The 24,863-nt window shown below is 36.5% G+C and overlaps 2 protein-coding genes and 1 pseudogene across 3 annotated transcripts; 1 reads left to right on the top strand and 2 right to left on the bottom strand.

Annotated features, from left to right (window-relative positions):
* Positions 1 to 2,639: 2,639 nt before the first annotated feature.
* Positions 2,640 to 4,773, bottom strand: LOC103986968 (LOB domain-containing protein 36-like). The gene has a single exon (XM_009405128.3). The coding sequence runs from the start codon at positions 3,706 to 3,708 to the stop codon at positions 2,842 to 2,844; it is 867 nt and encodes a 288-aa protein (XP_009403403.2). The 5' UTR covers positions 3,709 to 4,773; the 3' UTR covers positions 2,640 to 2,841.
* Positions 4,774 to 11,343: 6,570 nt separating this feature from the next.
* Positions 11,344 to 12,493, top strand: LOC135641513 (tubulin alpha chain-like; annotated as a pseudogene).
* A 312-nt stretch (positions 12,494 to 12,805) lies between these two features.
* LOC135641511 (homeotic protein knotted-1-like) lies at positions 12,806 to 17,863 on the bottom strand. 2 transcript variants are annotated; one of them, XM_065156889.1, is made up of 5 exons: positions 17,324 to 17,863; positions 17,121 to 17,234; positions 16,812 to 16,962; positions 13,434 to 13,699; positions 12,806 to 13,171 (listed from the first exon to the last, which is right to left on the bottom strand). In XM_065156889.1, the coding sequence occupies exons 1-5, from the start codon at positions 17,672 to 17,674 to the stop codon at positions 12,962 to 12,964; spliced, it is 1,092 nt and encodes a 363-aa protein (XP_065012961.1). In that variant the 5' UTR covers positions 17,675 to 17,863; the 3' UTR covers positions 12,806 to 12,961. The 2 variants fall into 2 exon arrangements, with proteins under 2 accessions (XP_065012961.1, XP_065012962.1); XM_065156890.1 differs by having other exon boundaries at positions 16,824 to 16,962; positions 17,324 to 17,861.
* Positions 17,864 to 24,863: the final 7,000 nt, after the last annotated feature.

Raw genomic sequence — 24,863 nt, 5'->3', positions numbered from 1 at the left:
TTGATGTAGCATTCAATGTCGTGCCAACTAGTAGACTAATTCGGTTCTGTGAAGCTAATCACGTCGTATGAATGAGATATGAGCATAAAAATCATAATATATTATCATTAAATGAAATATTTTAATATTAAATTTTAAAATTAAATAATAATAAATCTATTGATTACGACATATAACTTTGATGCTATTCAGATAAAGTTTTTATTTGATCTACGAGCTCATCTGATTCGAGATTTATAGTGATGTCAATCTGCAAGGAGAACTAGACTCACTTTATCCCCTCTTTATATCCTTTATAGAGCCATTATGAAGAGAAAATCTATAATTTCTTAATTCCACGTATTTCAGTATTCAATTATTGTATGTTATTTGTTATGTTTGAGTTACTGTCTATTTATAAACGAGAACAAATGATCTAAAATAAATAATTAGGATAATTCTTTTTTATTGGTCAATAATTATTATCAGAATCCAATCATATCGATAATATATCTTATCAAATTAGATAGAACCATATAATTATGATATATATATATATATATATATATAATCTTATAGCCCTCCAAATTATCTTGCCACAATAATAATTTTAATACTGTAACCACAAAAATGTCACGAAAAAAAATATTTTTTACAATGATTAATATAATGACATACACTGATTGATCATTAAGGTTAGTACATTCAATACTAGTCCATTTTAACCCTTCGTGTTGGGGACATGATATGTTTCATGGCATAGTCGTGTATTTCATCCAAGTATTTATATGTTTGCTAAACTAATCACTATTAATGTGTCTACACCAAATGTTCATATGGTGTCCACTCCAACGATAGACAAAATTACGTTCTTCTTTGATGATCATCGGACGATCTCCCAAATTTGTTACGACGATGTCTTGACTTTAGAAGCGGTCTACAAATACAAATTAAAATATCTTTTTAGGATATATAAATTCATTTCATAGTATCCTAACTTGAACATAGATGGAATATTATCGAGAGACACACTCGGGTTGGGTGTTGTCACAAGGCCTAATGGATCCTCATCATCAATTGAGACTTTGAACCAAGTGAGTTTGATCATCCACCTCGGTGTAAACCACCGATAACATGGGTTAGCAGTACTGATAGGTCGTCTCTATTTTTCGTATCTTTTATCTAACAAAGTAACATACGATCGGCATTCTCACAGCTCCTCATCTATTGGTGAAGGAAGGGGGAAGTCCGGCAACAACCACCACCGTTCCGCCTTCTACTCATTACTCACAGCACTCCTCCCCGCCCCCCGAAAGCTTTCTGCCTGCCCGATGCACGTGCACCGATATCTCGATTTCCTTGCATCCACATGAGCTGAAGCCTTTCACTAAACTAAGCCGCATACTAATCGCCATGTTGCATGAAACCAAGTCGTCAGCAGATCGGCATTAAATCTCTCTCTTAAAGATCACATGCAAGCCTAGTACACTTCCTAGCATCGGTTTTCTAGTCCACCAGGAAATCACCTTCTTTCGGTGCGTCTCAGCAGTCAATACCTCTCATCGTAGAAGCTAGTTATCCGCTTCATTCAATAGCTTAGCATCGATTTCCATGAACTCGGAAGCCAAACCGATATAATTATATGCCTTCCAAACCTGTCAGGCGCACGAGAGAGAGAGAGAGAGAGAGAGAGAGAGAGAGAGAGAGAGAGAGAGATCTGAGTACTGCCGGCCTGACACTGTTTTGGATCATATATTTCAGCTCCACAGCTCATCTTTGTTTTCTGCAAGAGAGAGGACGGTTGCAGTTTTGACCTACTTCTCGGCATTTATTTGGGTGTGGAATAATCTACGCACACGAAAAGGAAATATGACTTGCACCGGAGAGGAGGGAAGTGTTTCATATGTGATCGACATAGGTTGATGACCCTTGTCAGGACCATTCATATTGGTCGGTGCCGTGTTCGATCAACATGAACTCCTCTGATCTGCATGGCTATGCCACGACTTTGATAAGCGGAATGACAGCTACATTCATAGAAACTGCTCAATGCCAAGCAACAACAAAGTGGATTGATATCAGAAAGTTCGAAACCAAGTGGAAACCGAAAGAAAGGAGAGAAGAGAAGAATCGCATGTGACATCCCCAAAAGAAAAGGTACTGTCCCAAAATAAGAACAAAGGACTTGATGAGGGCAAAAGAGGTTCTTAAAAGATTGCAGAAAAAGATTGATACGATCTCACGGCCAAAAGAATAATAAGTGATACAAGGTTGGTTCTGATTCTTTTTTCCTGCGAGTGATCTTATCCCTGCTACTTCTATACACATCGATGCTGCGTCATTCCTTCCGTTTTTCTCTTTTTCTGATACGCTTTTCCTGCTAGCAGCTGTGTCTTCTCTCATGTTCTTTAGTAGTTATGCACAGAAATCAGCGAAACAGATGGAGCTGTTTGGGAATTCAAAGTGGTCATGATGTCATCGAAGCAAAGCATTAAGGTGTATCACAGGCTTCCGTCTTTTACTGCTTACTCAATCTGGGAAAGGAAGCAACTTCATAGGTCTCTTAACTCGAGAAGGAGCCGCAGTTCATGAGTTGCACAAAAAATTGAAGTATGGCAGATATAATCGAAGCAGAAATCCAATCTCGGTTGGAAGAAGGATATCATAAATAGAGTTCTATACTTGATCATTTATTCGAAGAGATGCCATTTGAGTGGCAGAAGAAGGAGAGAATTCTATAACTCAGAGAGGAGAGCTGCATGCCGTCTTTAGCAGAAGTTACAGAGAATTATGACTAAGTTTGAACTATATTTTCAGCAATTAAAAGTGATTACTTAATTTTTCTTCTTTTACTCGTCTTTTTCAAGACGATGGACCGATGCCACTCCTCCCCTCGTCGCTCCCGGTTCTATGGTGCTCTGGCTGCATCTGCGGCGGATGATGGTGGTGCTGCCCGGTGAAGTGTTGTGCCGGAAACGGCCCCTCAAATGACAGTGGAGAAGGAACCAAATCCATCCCAGGATGAGGCTCTGTCGCCATTGCCACCATGGCGCCACTACCGATCTGGTTATAGCCCCTACCGCCATCCGGAAAACCTGTAGTGCTAAACCTCGCAAGCTCCTGTTGCTGCTCATATCTCCTCATCATCATCTCCTGTTCTCTGGCTGCGGCCACATGAGCCATGGCCATTTGCTGGGCCTCGGCCATCGGCGGCTGCTGCTCTTCGCGCATCAGGATCTGGGACTGCTGCGACGTGCCGGGTGCAGCAAGGCCGAGCCCCATCTCGACCCCCATTCCCGGAATGCCGTAAGCGGCCGAGGAGGGAGACGGCCCCGGGAGGAGGTGGTGCTGACGCTGGTGGTGGTGATGGGGAAGGAAGGGCCCGAGTGCGGCAGGGCCGATGTAGCTCGAGAGCTCCTTCTTGGCGTTGTAGAGATCATGCTGGAGCTGTTTCAGCTTGTGCTGGAGGAACGAGATGTAACCTACGCAGCCGTAGACCGGGTCGCGAAGCCGTGCCTCGGCTTCGTAGGCCAGCGAATTGGCCGCGTCCTCCCGCTGTGCGGGGTTCAGGTCGCTGAGAATCTTGGACACGTTGCTGGCCCCAAACACCCGATGCACATACGCGAACTTGGTAGGCTGGTCCGGCGGAAAGTATGGTGCAAATACGCATCCCGGCGTGCACTTCCGCCGCAGGAACTTGCACGCCGCGCACGGAGAGTTCGATGACATCCACCTCCCTCGCCTCCCTTATAAAAGGAAAGCATGAAAACAACAAACAAACTCACAAATTATTCTGATGGTTGGGTTCGATTTCAGCCTTTCCGGCGAAGAGATCACGTCGCTGGCGAGAATAATTGCACGGAAGAAGAAGCAGAAGGCAGTCTAACACTTAGGGTTAGGCTTAGGGTTTCTCCCTCAATGATCAGATAAAATATCTTTGGGGTGATACTGAGATCTGAGACCATACCTTTGGGACATGAAAGAAAAAGCTTTGGGATCAAAACATGCTCTTGTAATTAGATGTAATTAAGCAGATCTTTGTCTTCTTTTCTTCCAGTGGTGTGAGTAAGTGGAAGAACGTGGAGATCCGAAAAGCTCGCGTCTTATTCTTTACCGATCAGATCAACAATAAGAAAGGAACAAGAAGAAGAAAACAAAGACCAGTATCTTTCCGCGCAACTCGGTTTCCAGCAGATCTCTTCGATTTCTCTCAAATTTTTGTTCTACACAACGGGAAAGAAGACGGTGAGAGATTTCAGCAGATCCAATATGCCATATTTCTCTCATCCTTTTAACATCTAAAAAGGCGATCGGGAGCTCAGATGGAAGGAAACACGAAAAACAAAAAGAAAATAACAAGAGAGAAAGGGAGTGAGGGACCAAAAAAAAAAGAAGAAAGGAAGGTGTGGTAAAAGAAAAGATACTCGCTTTCCCCACAAGGATCGGATGGATTTGCGCCTCTTTGGGAGGAGTGGGAGTTGCAGATCCCAACAGAAGTCTTGAAGAAGAAGAAGAAGAAGAAGAAGAAGAAGAAGCAATGACAGTAATAATTAGCAAGAACAGGGGGCTTTGCTTTGCTTAGTTTTCTCTCTTCTCCATCGCGTCGATGTCTATCTTATTCTAACATCAATTATGGTGGTAGTAAATTGATTCTACACACCCGAGCGGGCGGATGGATGGATTCATGCAGTGTCAGCAGGAAGGTGAATTAATTGTGGGGATGTAAAACCTACGTGAATTGCTGGGGGTACGTGTACAGCAGTACTGCTTGTTGGTGGGTAGGTTGGCATGAGCTCGTCTTCCCCGTTGGATTCGCTCCATATCCTTCTTGCTTTGGCCGACTTACCATGTTGTTGTGTATCGAAGGGCATGTATGACCACAGGACGTGTGTACTTTGGGCCTAAACCATGCTCCATGTGATCGCTATTTGTCGACTACACCTCTTAATCCATATGAGCGTGATCATAACCTCTGACAACATTGGTTGCAGGCTATCATTACACCCTCTAATCACCTTCTTTGGCCTATTATACTTACTTGTTCTAAATGAATTCCAGGTTAAAATTTAGTCCAAATTTCAGTAAATAATAATAATAATACTCATCATCAAGATAAGTAAATGCCAAGATATACCTCTCAAACTCTTATAAAAAAATGTGATCTCTCTATACCTATCTATCTATCTATATATTTCTCTTTCTCTCTTGTTTGTGCACAACTTGTAAGCTGAAATAAAAAGCTAACTTTCGACTATAAATGCATAGGCAATAAAGAAAGCATTATGAACAAAGTGAGAAAGATAATTATCCGTCCTAAATTCATTCATAAATCAATGAATACATAATCAGAAATTCAATATGCTTCGAGAAATAGGAGTACGCTTGAATTATGAAAGAAGAAGGAATTTAGATTGGCACCGCGAGATTATGTTGTCGTCATAATGCAAAATAAAACTAAATATTGTCACTCACTCTGTAACACCTTTATATATGAGAACTTTGCATTAACCATGCCCGCTCACAAAAAGTTTTATTATTTGAGGGAACAAGAAGACCCGTGGGGTTCGTGTTCAATGGTATAAAGGCACCCTAATTTTGATTTATGTTAAGATGGTGCCCTCATTGTCTATGTCTTCATCTATCACAGCATAACCTTTTCCTCTGGCATGGATGTATCATCACAATCATGAGAAGAGCCATGTGAAAATTCACGATGGGTGAAAAAAATTCCTCTTCGGGTGATATCAGCAATTTTTTCGGAAAAAAGATGAGTAATGCAAGTATATGTTAACCTCATATGAAGTTATCACAAAATTAATAATGTCCTCAAACAATTATGAAATGATGATGGAAGAGAACTCCACCACACTTGTCATAAAAGGTTATATATTAGGGAATTTAATTGGGAGTTTAGTACATAATATTGTCACTTCAATTACTATCTCTAGATGTAATCACTGATATTTTTTTCCCTTAATATAAATTACTTATCATAAATGATATATTATTTTTTATTTAAATTATTAATTTTCTTGTTTGTGTAGTATAATTAAAAAAATAATTAAAATTAATTTTTCAATCATGTTAATTAGTTAGGAATTTTGCTTAATGAATGATTTTTAGAAAATAAATAGATTAAATTTTATTTTTGTATGTGAATTATAAAAAATAAAAAAAATTAAAAATTAAATTATTACTTATCTTTTAGGGAGAGCTCATCTTCTCAGGAACTCTTCCTTCATAAATTTTTTACTTAGCCTAATAGTGGAGAGATGATTTCCTAAAGAGAGGATCCATTTTATTTTTTTCAACCAATTTTGATTTATATTATAAAATCTTGATAATAGGATTATTACAATTTTATGATATATAATAATATTTTAATTTTAAAATTTTTATAATTAATAAAATAATCATAATTGATTTGTGATGTTAGAATGATTATTTGACTTGGTCTCTTATGTTTAAATGAATTTTAAGGTTGATTAAATTATTAAAATTCTTATTTTTAATTAATATAATAGTTTTAATTTATTTAAATAGATATATTTATGTTTCAAGAATTATATATGAATTTTTATGATTTAATTAGTTTTAAATTTAAAATTATTAATTTAAATTATTTAATTTATGAATTTAAATTACTTTTTAAAAATTTTAAATATTAAAATATAATATAAATAATATGAATCTAACTATGGTCTGACTTACGTTAAGTTGACATATTTTATAACTCAATCTATATGGTCAAGCATGACTCGGCCCATGTGACCATGTATGATCCAATTTATATGATCATGTAGGAGCTAACTTTTGTAACATGGTACGACCTAAGTTGTATGGTCAGATATGATCGTAGTTATATATGACTTAACTCGTGTGATCATCCGGTTCATATGATAATGTCTAGCTCAACTCATATAGTCTGACATGATCCAACCCATAGTTAAGTATGATCTAACTCATATGATTTAGATATAACTCAACCCAAATGACAAGATATAGATCAGCTCATATAATTAAACATGACTAAATCCTTATGATCAAATACAACTCACCAATATTTTTATTAGTTCCTATAATTTAAATAAAAACTTAAGAAAAATCATAATGATTTTCATTAGTTCCTGAAAACAGCTAACAGTCATAAGACTAACAAGATGGAAACAAACCTCCAAAGCTATTGATATATATAAAGCGTCAATCCATTGCAAAGCTTTGGCACTCAAGCTAAATCTTTAAGTTGCTATGGACTTCTGGCCGAACAGATTGAATTTGACTCATCAATATTATATGGCATATTAACCAAAAGACTTGGATCCCTCTGATGTATTAGGATAATCATTTGTGACATCAAAGTTTTTTTTTTTATTACTGTTTTCATCAATTATGGAAGGACTCATATAGATAAATTTTTTTTTATATAAACGGATACCGAACTATCTTCTATTTTTTAATCTGACCTCCAAAGATCCTTTATAGATCTCTAAGGTCTAATAAATTTTTTTTTTGAAAAAAAAGAGTAATCTATGTTTGATATGCTCACAAGTCACTAGTTAGTAGGGTGGAAATTGTTCTTAAGATTATCCACAACAGTGTTAACCTTAGGGATGACTTGGGTGGCTATCTTACAAACACAATATAATTTAAAATGTAATTTTATTTGATTAATGAAACATCCAACTATCCTAATGGACAAAACAATTCTCAAGTAATGCTTGAATGGTGATATGAATTATTCCTTGCAAATGCTCTTGACATTGTCTTCATCTATTAAAAATCATCTTCATCCATATTAAAATCCTTGAGTACATTGGGAGTTCAGAACCCAACAACATTCTCACATCCTATTGCTACATTAGCTAAACAAGTACAATCCATGAACACATATTTTATATGCCAATAAATATATCCAAATAATATCTTTACTACTTGGAGTGACACATATATTTTGGACACCATCTGTACCAGATACATGAGATCCTCCAAAACTATAAAAAATTAATACCAAATCTGACCTGTCATTGACATAAACAAACAATAAGCACATACATGATTCTGAAGAATTTTCTTTACCAAATAGTTTCACTGATTCTAGAAATGATTTTATTTTCAAAATAAGATTCTTCCATAATGCTCTATTTTGGTCCATGGATTTTAGCTTTCTATATTCGACCAATCTTGGATTATAATAAATCTTTTTATCTTTATTACCTACGGATGGAGATGTTGGCTTTCTTGTTTGTTAGTGATGCTAAAACTCTCCAAATATAATTTAAAAGATTGAAAGTATCAATAAAAAAAGACATGCATAACTCAATTGCATTTCTTTAAAAGAAATAATAATAATAATAATAAAATAAATACTCAAAATAAGAAAAAAAAACATACACATATATATGAGTTTGAGATATTTTACCTTACAAAATTTTTCACAGTTAGGCTTTTTTATTAAATAATACTTTCGAATTAGTTTTTACATTGAGCACTTTTTTTTTTATCAATTAGTATTTTCATACATATATATTTATATATGAAAATACTCTTCATCCTCCATCACCGTTAAATATCATTGTTTACGTTACCCTCGCTCTCATCGAGAGTACGCCACCTATCTCCTCTTCCTCCTTTCTCATCCTTCTCATCTATTCTCATCTGTGTTGCCTTTGTGTAGCATTGCTTATTGTAAGATAACTTTGTCCCCCTCTTTCAACAAGGCTATAGCCTTAGTAATGATCGCTCCCCCTTCCTTGCAATTAGTGATGAGGAGCTCTCTTAGCAAGGTTGTAGCCACGGTCCTTCATTGTTTGTTTTTTCTTATGATTGAAAACAAAGAACTTTTTGACCCTACTCTTGGGACCCTCATCGGTCATGGATCTCGTCTCTTCATTGCTTTGATCGCTAGTGCCATCGTTACTCACATTCGATGTATCTTTATTGCACAAATAATAAACGAGGGGGACAAGATTACTGCTCATGAGATGTGTTATATAGAGTTGACGATGAAAGATAAACGATAATAGAGGACAAGCGATACTAGAGGATTGGAGGGGGAGGGGAGGAGGAGGTAAAGATGAAAGAGAGGAAAAAGAGAATAGAAGAGGCGACATGCGACATCACTCGTAGTAGAAACAGCGTAACAATAATAACGATTGAGGGTAGATCAGAGGTGACTAGTGAAGGGTGAAAGTTATTTTCATCCAATTGGTAAAATAAAGTTTCAAAGTAAAAAAAATCAATTAAGATTATCATTTGGTACGAGCCCAACGGTCACATTTTTTTTCGATAAAATGACCTAACTAAATTTAATTTTTAAGCATCAGCAACTTATTGATGAACGGTTTATCAATTAGATTTTGTCAGGACGAGTGAGGCCCACATTTGAATACATCTCCGTTCCCTACATACGAGGCACGAATCAGACGGCTACGGTATGTTAAGCGTTGAACTGGAAAACATACCACAGCGTCCGTATGTATCGTCCGTTGGATCTCCGTTCACGCACTGTCGTCCGTTGGATCTTGATCCAGCGACGCACGTAGACCGACCAGAACCGTAATCCACGTTGGTAATTTACTGAAACTTCTAGGGCATTTTGTATCAAAATTCAAAATTAGGCGGCACTATTAGACAGTAAAAGGTTGACCCCTTAACCACGGTTACCGATGGACGGTGGATAGCTTCTGATCACCAAACTAACCGTCATTCGCTGGCACCCCTCCTCTTAACCAACCGCGGTAAGATAACCCCGGATTTACCATAGAACCATCGCTAACATCTCTTCGCATCGTCGCTCATCTCAATAAAAGGGTTCGAGAGAGGCGGAGAGGAGGCATCGAAGGCGTCTTAGTACACGCCCACCGATCTTTCTTCTTCTATTCGCCACCCCCGGGCTCCTTTCATCTTTATCTGCGAAGCTGGGAGAGTGCATCTCGATCCACATCGGGCAGGCCGGGATCCAGGTCGGCAACGCCTGCTGGGAGCTTTACTGCCTCGAGCATGGCATTCAGGTACGGTCTACTACTTTGACCTGGCGGTTTTCCCTTTCTTTTTTTATATATTTTTCGTGCATTTGCTATCATATTATCGGAACAGTGTCATTTAGCGTTTAGATCTGTGCGTTTTGGGCAATTTATATTCAGATCTTGAGTTCTTGGCGTCGTGTATAACCGTAGGGTTCGTGTGCTGATTGTCTTATTTATTGATGCATTTTGGCATTTTTCTCGCTGATCTGGTTTACTTGGGTTAGATTCATGTCAGAATCTTGAGTATTATTCGTTGTGGTGCAGATCCTTTCTGCGCTTCTCCCATTTATTTGTCACTCTGCTTTGATCTATTCTGTTAATCGTATGGTCTGATGACCCCTGACGTTGATGGCCGAACATTAGTGTTCGACGCTATAAAATGAGCTGAGGTTGATCTTCCACAACTTGTGGATACGATGTATGTCTATTGATGATATGTTTCTGTATGTTGTCATGTCCAATTGCGTGCTTCATTTATGTGATGTAGATCCAATGTTTCTGGAAGGATTTTCACCGAGTTGGATGTGGCTTTGATGATGATATTGAACTTTATCTGTGCTAATTGTGTTTATCAAAAGAATTACTTTGAAATCAGTAACCATATATATTGTTTTGCCGTCACTAGAACACTCCAGACTGAACTGTTTCCAAGTATACCAGACCTGTCCCTAAGTTTTGGTATTTGTAGATCTTTGAAAATTCTGCTTTCGAGGCATACTTAACATTTCTTTTCTGTTGAACTCCTCTTTTTGCTGTAAACCTCAAGTTGGACAATAGCCCGATAGATCTTTAGTTTTATTCATATTGTTGAACAAAAGCAACTTATTTCTGATAGTATGATCAGTCAACAAAAGTTTGTACATTTTGGTACTCAGAACATTGTAGAAATTGTTTGAAGGGTATATATTGTGTTGCTTAGAATTATTGAAACCTTACTCTCTTTTGCAGCCTGATGGCCAAATGCCCAGTGACAAAACACTTTCTTTAGTGAGAGGTGCCGGGAACCGGAAGCATGTACCCCAGCTCTTCGACCTGAGTAGTACACTCATCAGATAGTCAATCTTAGTCTTGCCCACTGGGGTGTTATATAACCCAGATCAAGTCCTAATATAGTGTATGCAAGGCGTAGCCCAATCGTGGCTCTACGTCGTGACGAGTCCTTTGACTTCGTCTACGAGTAATCGGTTCTAATACCAAATGTCACAACCTGAGTCTGTTGGACTAATTAGTCTATCAATTTCGTTTGGTCCAAATCATTGACCAAAATATTTAAGTTAAAATTGGTAGTAGTACACTCATCATACCCTTATAAGTCAATCTTAATCTTATCCACTTTTGATGTGAGACTAATCAGAGGTGTTACATATTTAATGCTGTTGGTGGAGGCATTGGCTTTGGCCTTGGTTCTCTTCTCGAACGTTTATCGGTTGACTATGGAAAGAAATCAAAGCTGGGGTTCACTGTCTACCCATCACCACAGGTCTCCACCTCTGCGGTCGACCCCTACAACAGTGTTCTATCTACACATTCTCTGCTGGAGCACACTGATGTGGCTGTTCTTCTTGACAATGAGGCAATCTATGACATCTGCAGGAGATCTCTTGACATCGAGAGCCCCACTTAGACCAATCTCAACCGCCTGGTTTCTCAGGTCTTCTATTACTATTTTCATAAAATAATGATTCTATAAAAGTTTCGTGGTTAATGAGATTTGTCCATATACAGGTGATTTCTTCTTTGACAGCATCATTGATGTCACCGAGTTCCAGACTAATCTGGTCCCATATCCAAGGATTCATTTCATGCTCTCATCCTATCCCCCCGTCATCTCTGCAGAGAAGGCTCACTCGCCATGAGCAGCTCTCTGTTGCTGAATCACCAACAGTGCTTTTGAGCCTTCTTCCATGATGGCCAAGTGTGACCCACGTCATGGAAAATACATGGCTTGCTGCCTCATGTACAGTGGAGATGTTGTGCCAAAGGATGTTAATGCTGCCATTGCTACCATCAAGACCAAGAGGACCATTCAGTTTGTTGACTGGTGTCCAACTGGCTTCAAATGTGGCATCAACTATCAGCCACGTACTGTTGTGCCTGGGGGTGATCTTGCCAAGGTGCAGAGAGCCGTGTGCATGATATCAAACTCCACCAGCGTCGCGGAAGTCTTCTCACGAATCGACCACTGGTATGTTGGTGAGGGAATGGAGGAAGGAGAATTCTCTGAGGCTCGTGAGGATCTTGCTGCACTCGAGAAGGATTATGAGGAAGTTGGTGCAGAGTCAGCGGAGGGTGAGGAAGATGACGAATACTAGACAGTTAGATGGTTGCCAGTTTTCTTCGTTCGTTTTGTCAATCCCATCCATGGATCCCTTCGCTTCATGCTGCCTGTATGCATGTGTTGTGTTGTCATGACTATTGGCGTGTGCCTACGTTTTAATTTCATCCCTTTGCAAATCAATTATATAATCACGTTTTCTACGGATTGAAAATTAACCATGCAATTGATATATAATTTCATACATATCATGAATAATAAACATGTTCTGCATGAGTAGTATCATATCATCTTGCAATACCTGAAGTGAAACAAAGTTGTGTAAGTTGAAACAGAGTATGATCATAAGCGGGAACATAAAAGGAACATCCTTCTGGATCGGCTTCATCGAGTAAGCCATAGCTCTCCCTCCAATATTATGCAACAGGACAAGTAACCTTATGCAGCTTACTATTATTATTCAGTAAAGTACTCTTCTTTACATTACATACCTACGTCTCAAACCCACAGTATAAAATCCATAGAATCACAACAAAAATTTTTGGTGAATATACGACAACTATTAAATCGTTACTTACATTACATTGCCAATAACATCAATCATTGCATTTTTAGGACAACAATCTCTTAAGCAATTCCGTCGTGCCTCGGCACCACCATAAACTTCTTATAGGTTAATACATCACGGATGAAGGTGGTATGTGCCATCACCCATGGATTGCCATTGCGTGTATAGCGCAGCAGCAGCATTCTGAGGATGGAAGCCATCCATCAAAGCAAATTGCATGTCTGCTGATGGTTTCCAATGCCTCTTCCTTTGGTTTATAAACCAGTTGTTGATTTGCTTCTGATCAAGACCTGTAGATTCTGCCAAGGCCACCTTCTCGGCTTCCTGTTTGTTGTCACATAGATTTTTCCTAGTTAGAAGCTTTCTCAAAGCAAAATCTTGTCAACCTACAAAATTAAATTGGTTCACTGAAGGTGTTCTTGGAAGGCCACCACTTCATGCTAGCTTGTTACATGATCTACGTTTCCTATTTTTTCTTTCTTCTCATTAAATGATAATTCTTATGCGAATGCAGTTTACCATCAAGGAAAAGACAAATCAAAGCTTTTGTTTGCAGTGACAATTAAGGGAGGGCTAAGTCACATACAGATGGATACGGCCATGTATAGTGAAGCTCCCACCAGTGGAGCAGCTTCTGCCGGGCATCCTTTGGCAGCTTCTCTTTCTTCTTCTTCTTGGATAGCTGTTGCCTGAGGCTGCTCAGGTAGTTACCGTACTTCTTCAAAAGGTGGTGCTTCAGCTCTTTGTCCTCCGCGTGCGGATCGATCTCCCGAAGCTCGGCCTCTCCCCCACTGGCGTCCTGCTCCTCTTCCGTCGAGGAATCAACACCACCACCACCACCACATTTCTCATCTTCATCATCCAATCCAACAGATAAACCAGATTGAATATATCATCGACGTCATTGGGATGTATTTGCTCCGTTATTATATAATATAGGAAGAACTTCATTTAACTAATCTAAGAAGTTGACAATGCAAAGAAAACTTAGCGTGAAGATATGGAAATATAGCAATAAAGATACAAGGTTCTAATTTTTACATATCAATGATATTAGAGTTAGTAGGTTTCATTCGAGTCCTAATTAGGTTCTAACTACTTAGGATAAAATCTAATTTTCTTTTAATCTTTTTACGGATTAGGATTTAGATGAGAGATTCAAGTAGGAAGAGTCCTTAGAGAATTAGAATTTGTTTATATAAATACACATTGAGTCTCAAAGTTTTGATAAGAAGAGACAACACTTTTATATATCAATGATATTAGAGTTAGTAGGTTCTAACTACTTAGGATAAAACCTAATCTTATTCCAACTTTTTCAGCATTAGGATTTAAATTATAGATTCAAATAGGAAGAGTATTTAGAGAATTAGGATTTGTTTATACAAGTACATCTTGAGTCTCAAGGTTTTGAGAAGGAGAGACAAGACACTTTGGGTGCTTTAGAAGATTTTTCTCTAGTGAATTTAGAGGATTGAGAGATCTTGAATTTATGTGAGAAGATGTACAAGAGATTATATTAAAAATTTTGATTTTTTCTATGAATATAACTAAGGAGTTATCGAACAACACTATATCTTGCATTCACTTTCTAATATAAATTTTTATTATTGATATATGTATTTTTCCTTTTGGTTTTGAGCTTTATTCTCTCCCTCCTCCAAGAACACCAGCAAATACTAGTTGCAGTCTAAAAGAATATTTTGTGCCCCAAAAAAAGAGTTAAAAACTACAAGTATTAGCTAGGAATATGATTTATCCAATATAAACACCACATAAATAGGCAGTCTTAATGATGTTGAGTCACTACAATATGTACTTGACAATGATTTTATGAGATAATTTGGTATATGCTACCAAGAAAATTCAGCCACAAAGGAAAAAACAAAGATATGGAAACATTGCTTAAATAGCAATTCACACTCTTATGGACTTGAAAACCTATCTATTTTTATTAGTGGCATATAGAATATGACAATTTTTTGTTGGCTTTTTAGAGATCAATTACTTTAAAGTAATTGAATTTTCTAGAATTATATACATAATCATGAAAAGACCTCAACAATAAGATTTTGGGATCAAATTTGATCTCCAACGCTTATCTTTTATAAAAGAAAGAAACTAATTTCCGATGAACATTCCCCATAATTCATTTGTACCCATTATAAGAACAATCCATGGATCAACAATCGAATACAAATAAAAAAATAATCGATGTAAGATTTGTTAGGGGAGAGAATGGAGAAAGATGGAAACCAAAAGAGAAACCAATGATCAACAATCAAAAGCATACTAGAAAGCCGACATATGATTTAATGTGATTCAGTAAATCCTCACCTACATCATCAAGAAAACTAAATTCTTCATCAAATAAAATTAATTACGAGACTCTTGAGTTATCCCTAACTAAGCATAAATTTTTTTATATATCCTTTCAAATAAATTCATAAAGAATTTACACCTCTTCCCTCACTCTCTCTAAAAATCCTAAAAGGCACAATCTCTAGACACCTTAGAAAGAAATCTAGAGCTCCAAAAGTATTCATCACATCTTACTCTCCCGTCTCTCACAAAATCCATAAATACACGAGATATTTATAGAAAAATCAATCCTTAATTAACAGGGCTTTCTTACTATAAGAATTCCTTATCCTATTGCGACACTGACTCCAACAATCATATTTACATGATTCAGCACTCCTTATTTATGTATGATATGAAATTTTTTGTACTGTTTGAGTGTTCATCTCTTACCTGCTACAATTTTCCTCTCTATAACTACAAAATAGAACTTAAGTATATATGTTGTGAACGATGATAAGAATTTGGTAAATAACAATTCAAGTGCACTTCTAATACTCGGTAGAGCTAAACCTTTTTGTTCTTACACGAGCAATATTTACAGTGAGTTGAAACTTGACTATCTAGTGAAAAGAAAATATATATCTAGAGCAGTGTTCTATGGTGCAAAATTTTCTATGGGTTTGATCGTAGAGTCTTCGTGGATACAGTTGATTGTTCCAATAGACATTTATGATGATGCTCAAAAACCACAAAAGTGTGCATGAAGATCTCGCAAGTTCACTGTGTTTCGTGGAGACGGCATGGCATGGCTCTTTCTCTAGGGAGTCTATCTCCGGCAAACATGTACTGTTATAGAAGTAGGTGGAATTGTTAGCTCATGGATCGATTAGAATAGTAGTCTATCTAGCATACTTTTTATGCTTATTTGCAGAGAGAAAGGCATAAGGCATGATAACATTACTAGCTGCAAAAAAGCTAAGCATAGGGATTAGTCTCGATGCAGCTCCTCTTTTGGAATCCTAAAGATTGCCATATGATGGCAGCCGTAAATGGAGCTTATTAGTCACCACCCTGTGGTTTCCTCATTCATGTGCATATTGCTGCTGGTCCAAAGAGAGAACATTCTCTTCTTGCTTTGGTCTCCTGGCTATTGGAATCCGTGTCAATAAACAAATGGTTACTAAGAGAAAGCAAGAGAGGGTCGAGATCAGGTCGAGGTTGAAGAAAATCGAGGTTACTATAGCCTCGTGATAGTGCCATAGTTTCACGTTATTATATTCCATTAGAAGCTAAAGAAAATATGTAAATGCCATCTTTTTAGCATCTATCTATTCTGTGAACTAGAGATCTCTGATCGGTCAAGGCCTGCTTCAGTCTTAGTTGCTGCCAAAGTTGGAGGAAGTATACTTCCGGTAAGTAGTTTCGTACTACTTACTACTGGCACGCTGCCATACCTACTCATTGCACTTACACAGGGTGAGATGTTGAGCCCTAACACCAGAAAACTGCAGCTGATCTCTTTACCTTTTGCTCTCTTCTCTTGGAATCTGAGAAGCAAAGTTTTTGGCCGAAAGATTGACAGCAAATAGATCTATATCAAACCACATGGAGTAGAAGCTATAAATGCCAAGCGAGTGCTAGAAAAGCTACTTAATGGTACCCTTCGGTATACCAGAGGAAAAGATGCCTCGAGTGGAAGTGTTGGTGAGCGCATTGAACTGTGACTCCATCTTCTTGAGGAAGTCTGTGGCCTCTTGCAAGGGTCTCGTTAGTTCTTCCCTGTACTTGATGAGCATCTCACAGTATGACTCCTGTTGTATATATATATCTCACAATCGATTAGCTTTAACTGGAGATCGATCGTGTGTGTGTGTGTAAGTGTGTGTGTGTGTGTGTGTGTGAGAGAGAGAGAGAGAGAGAGAGAGAGAGAGAGAGGAGGAGGAGGAGGAGGAGGAGGAATGATCGGTACCATGAACTGGTCGAGCTCCGGATCGGGATAACTGCCGCTGTGAAACCTCGGGCGCGACGCGAGCTCATGCGTTATGGCTGAGAGCCTCTCCACCACCTCTGGTGGCGCTCCCACCTTGAGAGACGAACATAAGAACATGAGCCGTAAGAGAAGAACAAGAAGGCTTATGCAGACACACAAGAGGTCAACGAACTAGGAGAGACCTTTTGGCAGTCCACAAAGGCGCCGAGGAGCGTGGAATACCGAGGGTGTGACATGATCCTTGCCTTGATCTCTTCTATATCACTTTGGGAGATCACTCCTTGACTTAGTGTTTCCACTCTACTCGTTTGAAACTGAGATGAGCCTGCTTCAGTCTTAGGTGGTGGCGTATGGAAGTAAGGATGAGAGGTCGGGTAATAGTAGTAGCTCTGCTCGTACACGGCTGACCTCGGCGGCGGAGGAGCTGATGTAGTGGTGGTGGTGGCGACAGCCGATGGGGGGAGGTATAGGAAAGCCCCCCTTGAGCTGCCAGCGCTACTACTACCATCACCAAGGTGAGGCAATTCTTCCATTCTCTAATACTCAAACCTATCGAAAGTAAGAAAAAATGGAAGCTGCGAAGATAGGATACGTGGGTGCAAAAAGATTATTTCCCAGGCTTATTATCATAAGAACCAGGAGTTCGATGGATCAGAGTGGGGTGGGGGAAGAGATGGGGAAGAGTGGAGGCAAAGAAGCCCAAGAACCTATGGAGAAAAGAGACGAGAGAGAGAGAAGGGAAAGCTATTTCTGGTGGCTTTCTTTTCCGATGTCAAATCACGCTGATGGGATATGATGCATACTTCCATCTGCAGTAGGGTTAGATCCACAACTTGCCAACATCTTGGTTTTTGTCAAGCTAAAACACCTCTTGAAATAACAGAGGGAGCACACGAAGCCGCCTTCATATCAACCGACCATCCGTCGGCCACCCTCGGCGTCGGAAGTTCTCACCGCAGCCTTCCTTTCCGCCTCCCACGTAGATCATCTCTTCTCCGAGCCTCGAAGCACCGACCAAACTCGATACACGTCGACTCCAAATTTCACCATACGCACACATGAAAAGAAATCTTTGTCCCATTTATAATCAAATGATAATGTAGTTTATATATGTGTTTATAGCATATTTCCTTTCTATTAATGTGCATCTCACATGTTATTATTATTATTTTCTTTGAAGCTCTAATATTCAACTTATGATTAGGTTTTTGCTTTCATTTACTATGCTATCAACTTATTCATTTAATTATATTTGTTAGGGTTTCCTAAATCCCTATTAATATGGTTGGGAGAGTCATTTACAGTCAGTATAAATAGCCAAATTTACACTGATAATATTTATGGTGTCAATTTCCCATCGTCATCCTACAAAGCCAAATCATTACTTGGTTTCTTTATTATTGATGCAATCGATATTATATTAATTGAGCTAATAATTTATTGAAATTTGGGTGACTAAATTGGATATTTGTTCTCAATTGCGTTAATTTTATCCCCTTTTCGTTTACCTTTGGGATGGAAATTAAAAAGATTCTCCGGAAACTAAGAGCTCCAAATGGCCTTTAGGAGTTCGTCATGATGAGACAATAGGCATTCGATGCAGCGGAAGATGGAACTTTAGATGGTGATACAAGTGGCCGGGAAGAATAAAGAGAAGAAAATTGCTGGATCAAATTAGACACAATCAAATCGATGTATACAGACATGATTGTAGCCATTGTTCCAAATTACCTATAGCTGTTAATAATATATATATTAGAAATGATTTATATTTCTATGATAATTTGACATGAACGAGGTACCATTAGAGTAAAACTCAAAATCCACATGACCCAAACACACGTTTAATCCAAAATTAATTTAAAATAATTTTTTTAGAGATGATTTATATTTTTATGAGGTGAAACTGAACCTAAAGTATCAAAGATCGAGTGTTTAAGGTCTCGTTTATTATATTTTTATCTTAAATATTGATATGATCGAGGATTCGAGACTTCATCAAATATATTTTAAAGGTTTTGACTAATTTAATCGATAAAAACTTCAATATATTATCATAAGATCGTAAGTCTGAATCTCACCTTTATCATAAAAAAACCATCAAAAAAATAATTCTACATTCATTTTGTTTGATACTCGAATAAATACTCACGCCTTATTAAAGTCAAATCTAATTTTCTATATCATTAAACCAATCACATTGTGATTCATTTTTGTTAAGTATGTGTGTTTTAAAAAATGGGCTCATATATATTCAAATGATCCAATACTTTAGGAATTTGAGTACAATACATGTTGAATAATTAAAAAGATTAAAAAAAAAACCATTGTCTATGGGAACATAATATTGTTTGCAATTATACTAATCATATACAATCTACAATTCATTCTTTTATCATTAATTCTCATTATTATCTATTGTAAATAAACATGGCTTATTTTCTGACAAATATATTTTCATTTTAGAATGCCTTAATTAATTACGTATGTCAATGAGATCAATTAAATATCACTCCTAAGACATGCTATCTGATCAAAATCATTCCGCAATAATTTCTCATAATCTCCTCGAAAGAGGAAACAAAAAATGATGTGGCCATTCAATTCAACCTGTTCATCTAAACTCTAGTTTTTATATAGTTTTGTTGTTTCCTTTAAATGTTTCTTACTGTTTTACCTCAATGATATGTGTATATATACGTACGTATATGTTGTGGGGTTGTTTTGTTGGATATAGTGGAGATAGGCACAAAGGACTGCCTATTTGTTTGGAATAGAAGGCTAAAAAGGGGAATATGTAGGTCTTCCTTAGCTTCAGCTCACACATGGAAGCCTATGCTACAGGCAAAAGCATGTTGGATATGAAATATGATCGACTGTTTGCATCACAATCATTTATCATGTGAAACATTTCTCTAACTAGAAACTAATATTATAGAGTAAATTCCAACAGCTTATGCACTGCAAGGGGAATTGTTGTGTTCATCTTTTACACATTAATCCATCTCGAAGCCCATCACACCAAAGCTATACAATTAATATCTCAGAGGTCACAGCAAATGACAACATAGGCAGCATGAAACATGAATATAACATGCAACTCAACTCGAGCAAATTGAGTGGAAAAGTTGATCATTTCTTGATACCCATCTCCAATGATATTAATAACCTGTGCTTCATGAGACAAAATGGCAGTCATTTCATAGATTTCTTAAGCTCTTTGTTAGAGTTAATCGTTTGTCTACATAAGAAACATAAAAGAGATTAGGTTAGGCGCCACACAAAAGGACCTATAAAATGTAATGTGGATATTGTAGCTTTCACCATCGTAGACAATGAGTCAAAAGATGGATGGGTGCATAATTATTTTATCTTAGAGGGCTCTCCTCATTGGTTATATATATTATATATAGGATGGCGATTCAGCATTTGCTGAAAATAAAGTAAATTTAAATAGCAAAAAATCCTAACAATAAATTCAGAAATATAATATTTATAGTAGTTTGCCTTTAACTATAATATTGCTATGATTTAACTCATCAAATGTGTACATATAATTCTTTTTTTTTTCTGTGTTTAAATATGAAGTTTGATTTCATTTTATAGACTCAAAGGACCGAGCTAAGCTCAAAGCAAACTTGTATGTTTTGTACTATATATATTGTAATATTTTGTAGTAGTGTCCTAATTAAGTCATAGCAATCTTAGTTTCTAGAAGCTATAGCTCGTAAACAACTCGAGCACATGGCTATGAATCATCTCCTAGATTTGAAGAGGGTGGGAGTGGTACAAATCAACATAATTTAGTGGAAAGATCCTTTAAGTCATTTATGATGGAACCACTAAATTAAATAAGCTTATATTCCATATAATATTTTGATATTTGGGTTTGAATGTATTGAATTAGGATTTGTTGATTAAAATCTATGTAATATTAAAGACAAATGGTAACATATTAAAATAGAGGAACCTAACTCCTCTTATCTGGTTCAATCATTTGAGATGTAGACATGCTCTATGGCCATAAACCAAAGATGCATTCTTGGGATACAAACGTAGCTTCCATGTGTAGCCATTCTTGCAATTTGTACGAGTGAGGAGCTTGGAGCGATGGACATGTAATGCATGTTCTTTTCATGTCCTTTGCTATGCTATCTATATATCTATCTATCCAATAATAATCATTCGGGTTTAGAAAGCAACACACGTCAAGCTATAGAGCTTGAATGCAATTTTATGCCGTCGTGCTTCCATTTCTTAAGCTATTGTACGTGAGAATCTCAGCTTTGAGTTTAATTGGTTTTCTATCTCAAGAGTATAAGAAGAAGTTTGGATTGGTTCACCTATTGGGGTTATGAAACTCTCATTTAGTATTGTCATTTAGGACCTTTAAAGTATGTGTCATGGGAGGATAGAGAATCCTATTATGAAAAGAATTTTTCATGAATTAAAAATTAATATTTGATTTTTCTATAAATATCCTATGTATCTATAAGTTTTGATCATAGGAAAACAAGAAATAATTTGGGTGTCGTTGAGTTTCTCTTTGAAGATGATGTTTTCTAGGATTTTTAAGATGATGAGAGAAAATATATAAATTCTTCAGGATTTATACAAGAGGATTGTGATTAGGTGAGTATAAATCAAGGTCTTGTAATTGATTTCATAGTAAAAAATTTAATTTTCTCTATAAATATAAATATATATATATAGGAGTTATCAAACTAATGTTCTTTGGCTTTGAGTTTCTCTCTCCCTCTCCAACATTATCATGATACAAAATTTTGGTAATTCAAGAATCTCTTTCGTTTATTTTATTAGAAACCCTTTTTATACATATAGATTTTACACCAAGTTATTATTATGGTAATATTATACCCGAATTATTTACTATAAGAAACCTTATCCGATTTGGTCGATAAGGATATAATTCTTGATAAGAATGATCAAGAGTTCAAGTCTTCTTTACTTATTTTTAATCTAAAAAGAAAAAAAAAATCCTCATCGACCTACTAGAATTTATAAAATTCAAAATAGAAATAATGTAAGGGGAACATTTTTATGTTCACGGGACCCTACAACATTTAGATGATCAAATAAAGTCAAAAGATAGTCAACAATGGGACGTGAGATAAGACCTCGTTAGGTGCTTGCAATTGGTTCTTCTGTTTGAGTGGGCCATTAGTCGTACTTGGATTTGAAATTTAAGTTTGTTTTAACTTTATTCTCATACATAATTCGAAAGTTGAATGAAATCACACTTAAAATTCAATTCGCCACATGAAGTTAAGCAGTTAGTTTGATCATTCAGACATAAATTATGATATTTCTTAGCCATATGAAGTTTTAGATTTAGTTTTCCACATTGCATATATTTTCTTCTTTCTTAATTAATATTGTGCGAGTTGTGATTAAGTTGAGAGAATATTATGAACATTTTCAATTTTCTCAATCCATTCTACTAATTTAACACATAAAAAATTGAATTTCATATGAGTGAGATTAAAGTAAAAGTAAGCTATATATAATTTTATAAGATAAAACTAAAACGATGTATTGAGACTTAAAAGACACCTCATTTCATACTATCAACAATAACAATAGAAAAGATGAAATATTTTATTCGAATAATTAGATATCGCTTCGATGAAATATAAGAGGTGAGAAATTACTTAAGATGATACGAGCAAATGTTGAATAAAAATAAACATTCGAATATGATAGTCGAAAAAGATAAAATAATTAATATTAACGGTAGGAGAAGAGATAGAAAAAGACGTAAAAAGATTTATAGATTCTATAAGTAAAGACTTAAGTATTCTAAACTTAATTAAATATATGATTTTTTATAAATCTCAATGATTATAACAGTCGATCTCGTTATTATTATCACATCATATAATCAATAATTAGAATTTTTATTAATTAAATTAGTTAAAATTTCTAAAATTTATTGAATGGGGTATAAAAGACCTCAACCTCCCACGTAGATTTTGTCTTTCCTCGTAAGTGACTTGTCATTAGAGCCTACACAAGAAGCAAAGTCTTAGGCATTAAAAGAATCATATCATAACGTGGATTAACGAATCATGGACACATAGATAATATAAAAATAATTAAGCTACGATCACAACTATCAATCATAGCATTTTTATTTATTTATTTTGTTGGTATTCGTCTTCCAATCATGCAAATTTGCAAAGGACACGCAATGCGTAAAGAGAAGACGCTAAACGAGCAAGTTCTTATTAGCGTTGGTAGCATCTAGCGAGCTAGGCTTTGCCTTTCTGGTAGTAGTAGAAGGGAAGGTCGACTAAGAAACCTATCTCTCTCTCTCTCTCTCTCTCTCTCTCTCTCTAAAGAATGAGTCGAGTTGGGCGAGTTTCTCGCTTCACTCGTTTTGCACTCTTCGCTTGCTCCAGTGGGCCCTCACTCAAGAGTCACATCGGCCAGCCACTCATTGGAAGATACTCCGCGGTGTCCATCGGTCAAAAGATCATTGTCTTGGATGTGCTTATGTATCATTTAAAAAATATTTTTCCGATTAGTTTAATGCATTACTAATATGATTTTGATTAGGATGAATTTTTTTCGGAAAAACCTCTCGTTTGAGTTTTTATAAACCTTTTTATTTTTTTTCCATAGGAATCTTCGATTTCTTCTCATTCTCAAAACGTTCATGATAGGATCGTAAAAATATTATTGTCATTACGTTGTATACCATAAAATGTATTATATATATCTGTTGAATATACTATAGTCGAGGCACAAAGATTAAAAAATATTAATATAAATTAATTGATCATTCTTGGTGAAGTTTTAAAAAAATTATTAGTTTTGAAATAAGAACATAAAATATTATTTTCTATACCAATTATAATAGTTTTGAATAGGATTATAGTATCTATGCTACTTAGTAAATATTATAACTGAGGAATAAAGACTCATAATATAATATAAATATGTTTATCATATGATAATGTGGATGTCGATAATGATCGGATTAGCTCAAGTCGATTCGAGCTTCCGTATACAAGAAATTTAATGTGATTAGTGGAATGACTCAAATGGATTTAAGTACCTGCTTCGAGTTGATTTCTCGACACGATCTCTTTAACGTTCTAAGTTAGTAATCGATAAAAGGTAAAATATACATAAAATAATCTTTTATAATGAGTTAATCGAGAGAAATATTTCATAGTATTTCTTATTTTGTCATTCTCGGAATATTTCTCAAAGCTGATATTTCGAACTAATCTCCACGTTACCTAAATGTTGGTTGGATTCTACCTGATATCATCTCACTGCTCAGTGGGCCGCCATGTCTCGATGAGCTTAAGGTCAAAAAGCAAGGTGCAGTTCACGAAGCCAAGACGACAACACAGTGCTCAGGCGACCATCAAGTAACCGAGCTCGTACCATTAAGATTCGAAGCCAATGAGCTCATTCCCATAGTTGGCCTTAAGGGAGTTTGGGTCATAAACAGAGGAAAGAACCCAATGAATTCCAATAAAATCTGTAATATATCAAAAAATGAATATTGTTTTTGACTGCGATAGATCGGAAAGTCTTGAACATAAACAACATCTTTTTTTCTTTTGAACCATCTCCTCTCGACCCCAACACCATCTTCTTCTATACAACTTTGGTAGCTTGGCAGATCGAATGTCCTTAGTTCAACAGCTCGACATGTCGGACAAAGGTTGACTTGCTTCCACTTGG

The sequence above is a fragment of the Musa acuminata genome, chromosome BXJ3-6, assembly GCF_036884655.1.
Source record: "Musa acuminata AAA Group cultivar baxijiao chromosome BXJ3-6, Cavendish_Baxijiao_AAA, whole genome shotgun sequence".
In the NCBI taxonomy this organism is placed as follows: Eukaryota; Viridiplantae; Streptophyta; class Magnoliopsida; order Zingiberales; family Musaceae; genus Musa; species Musa acuminata.
Note: the sequence above shows the minus strand (reverse complement) of the source record. Positions and strands in the feature narration are given on the sequence as shown.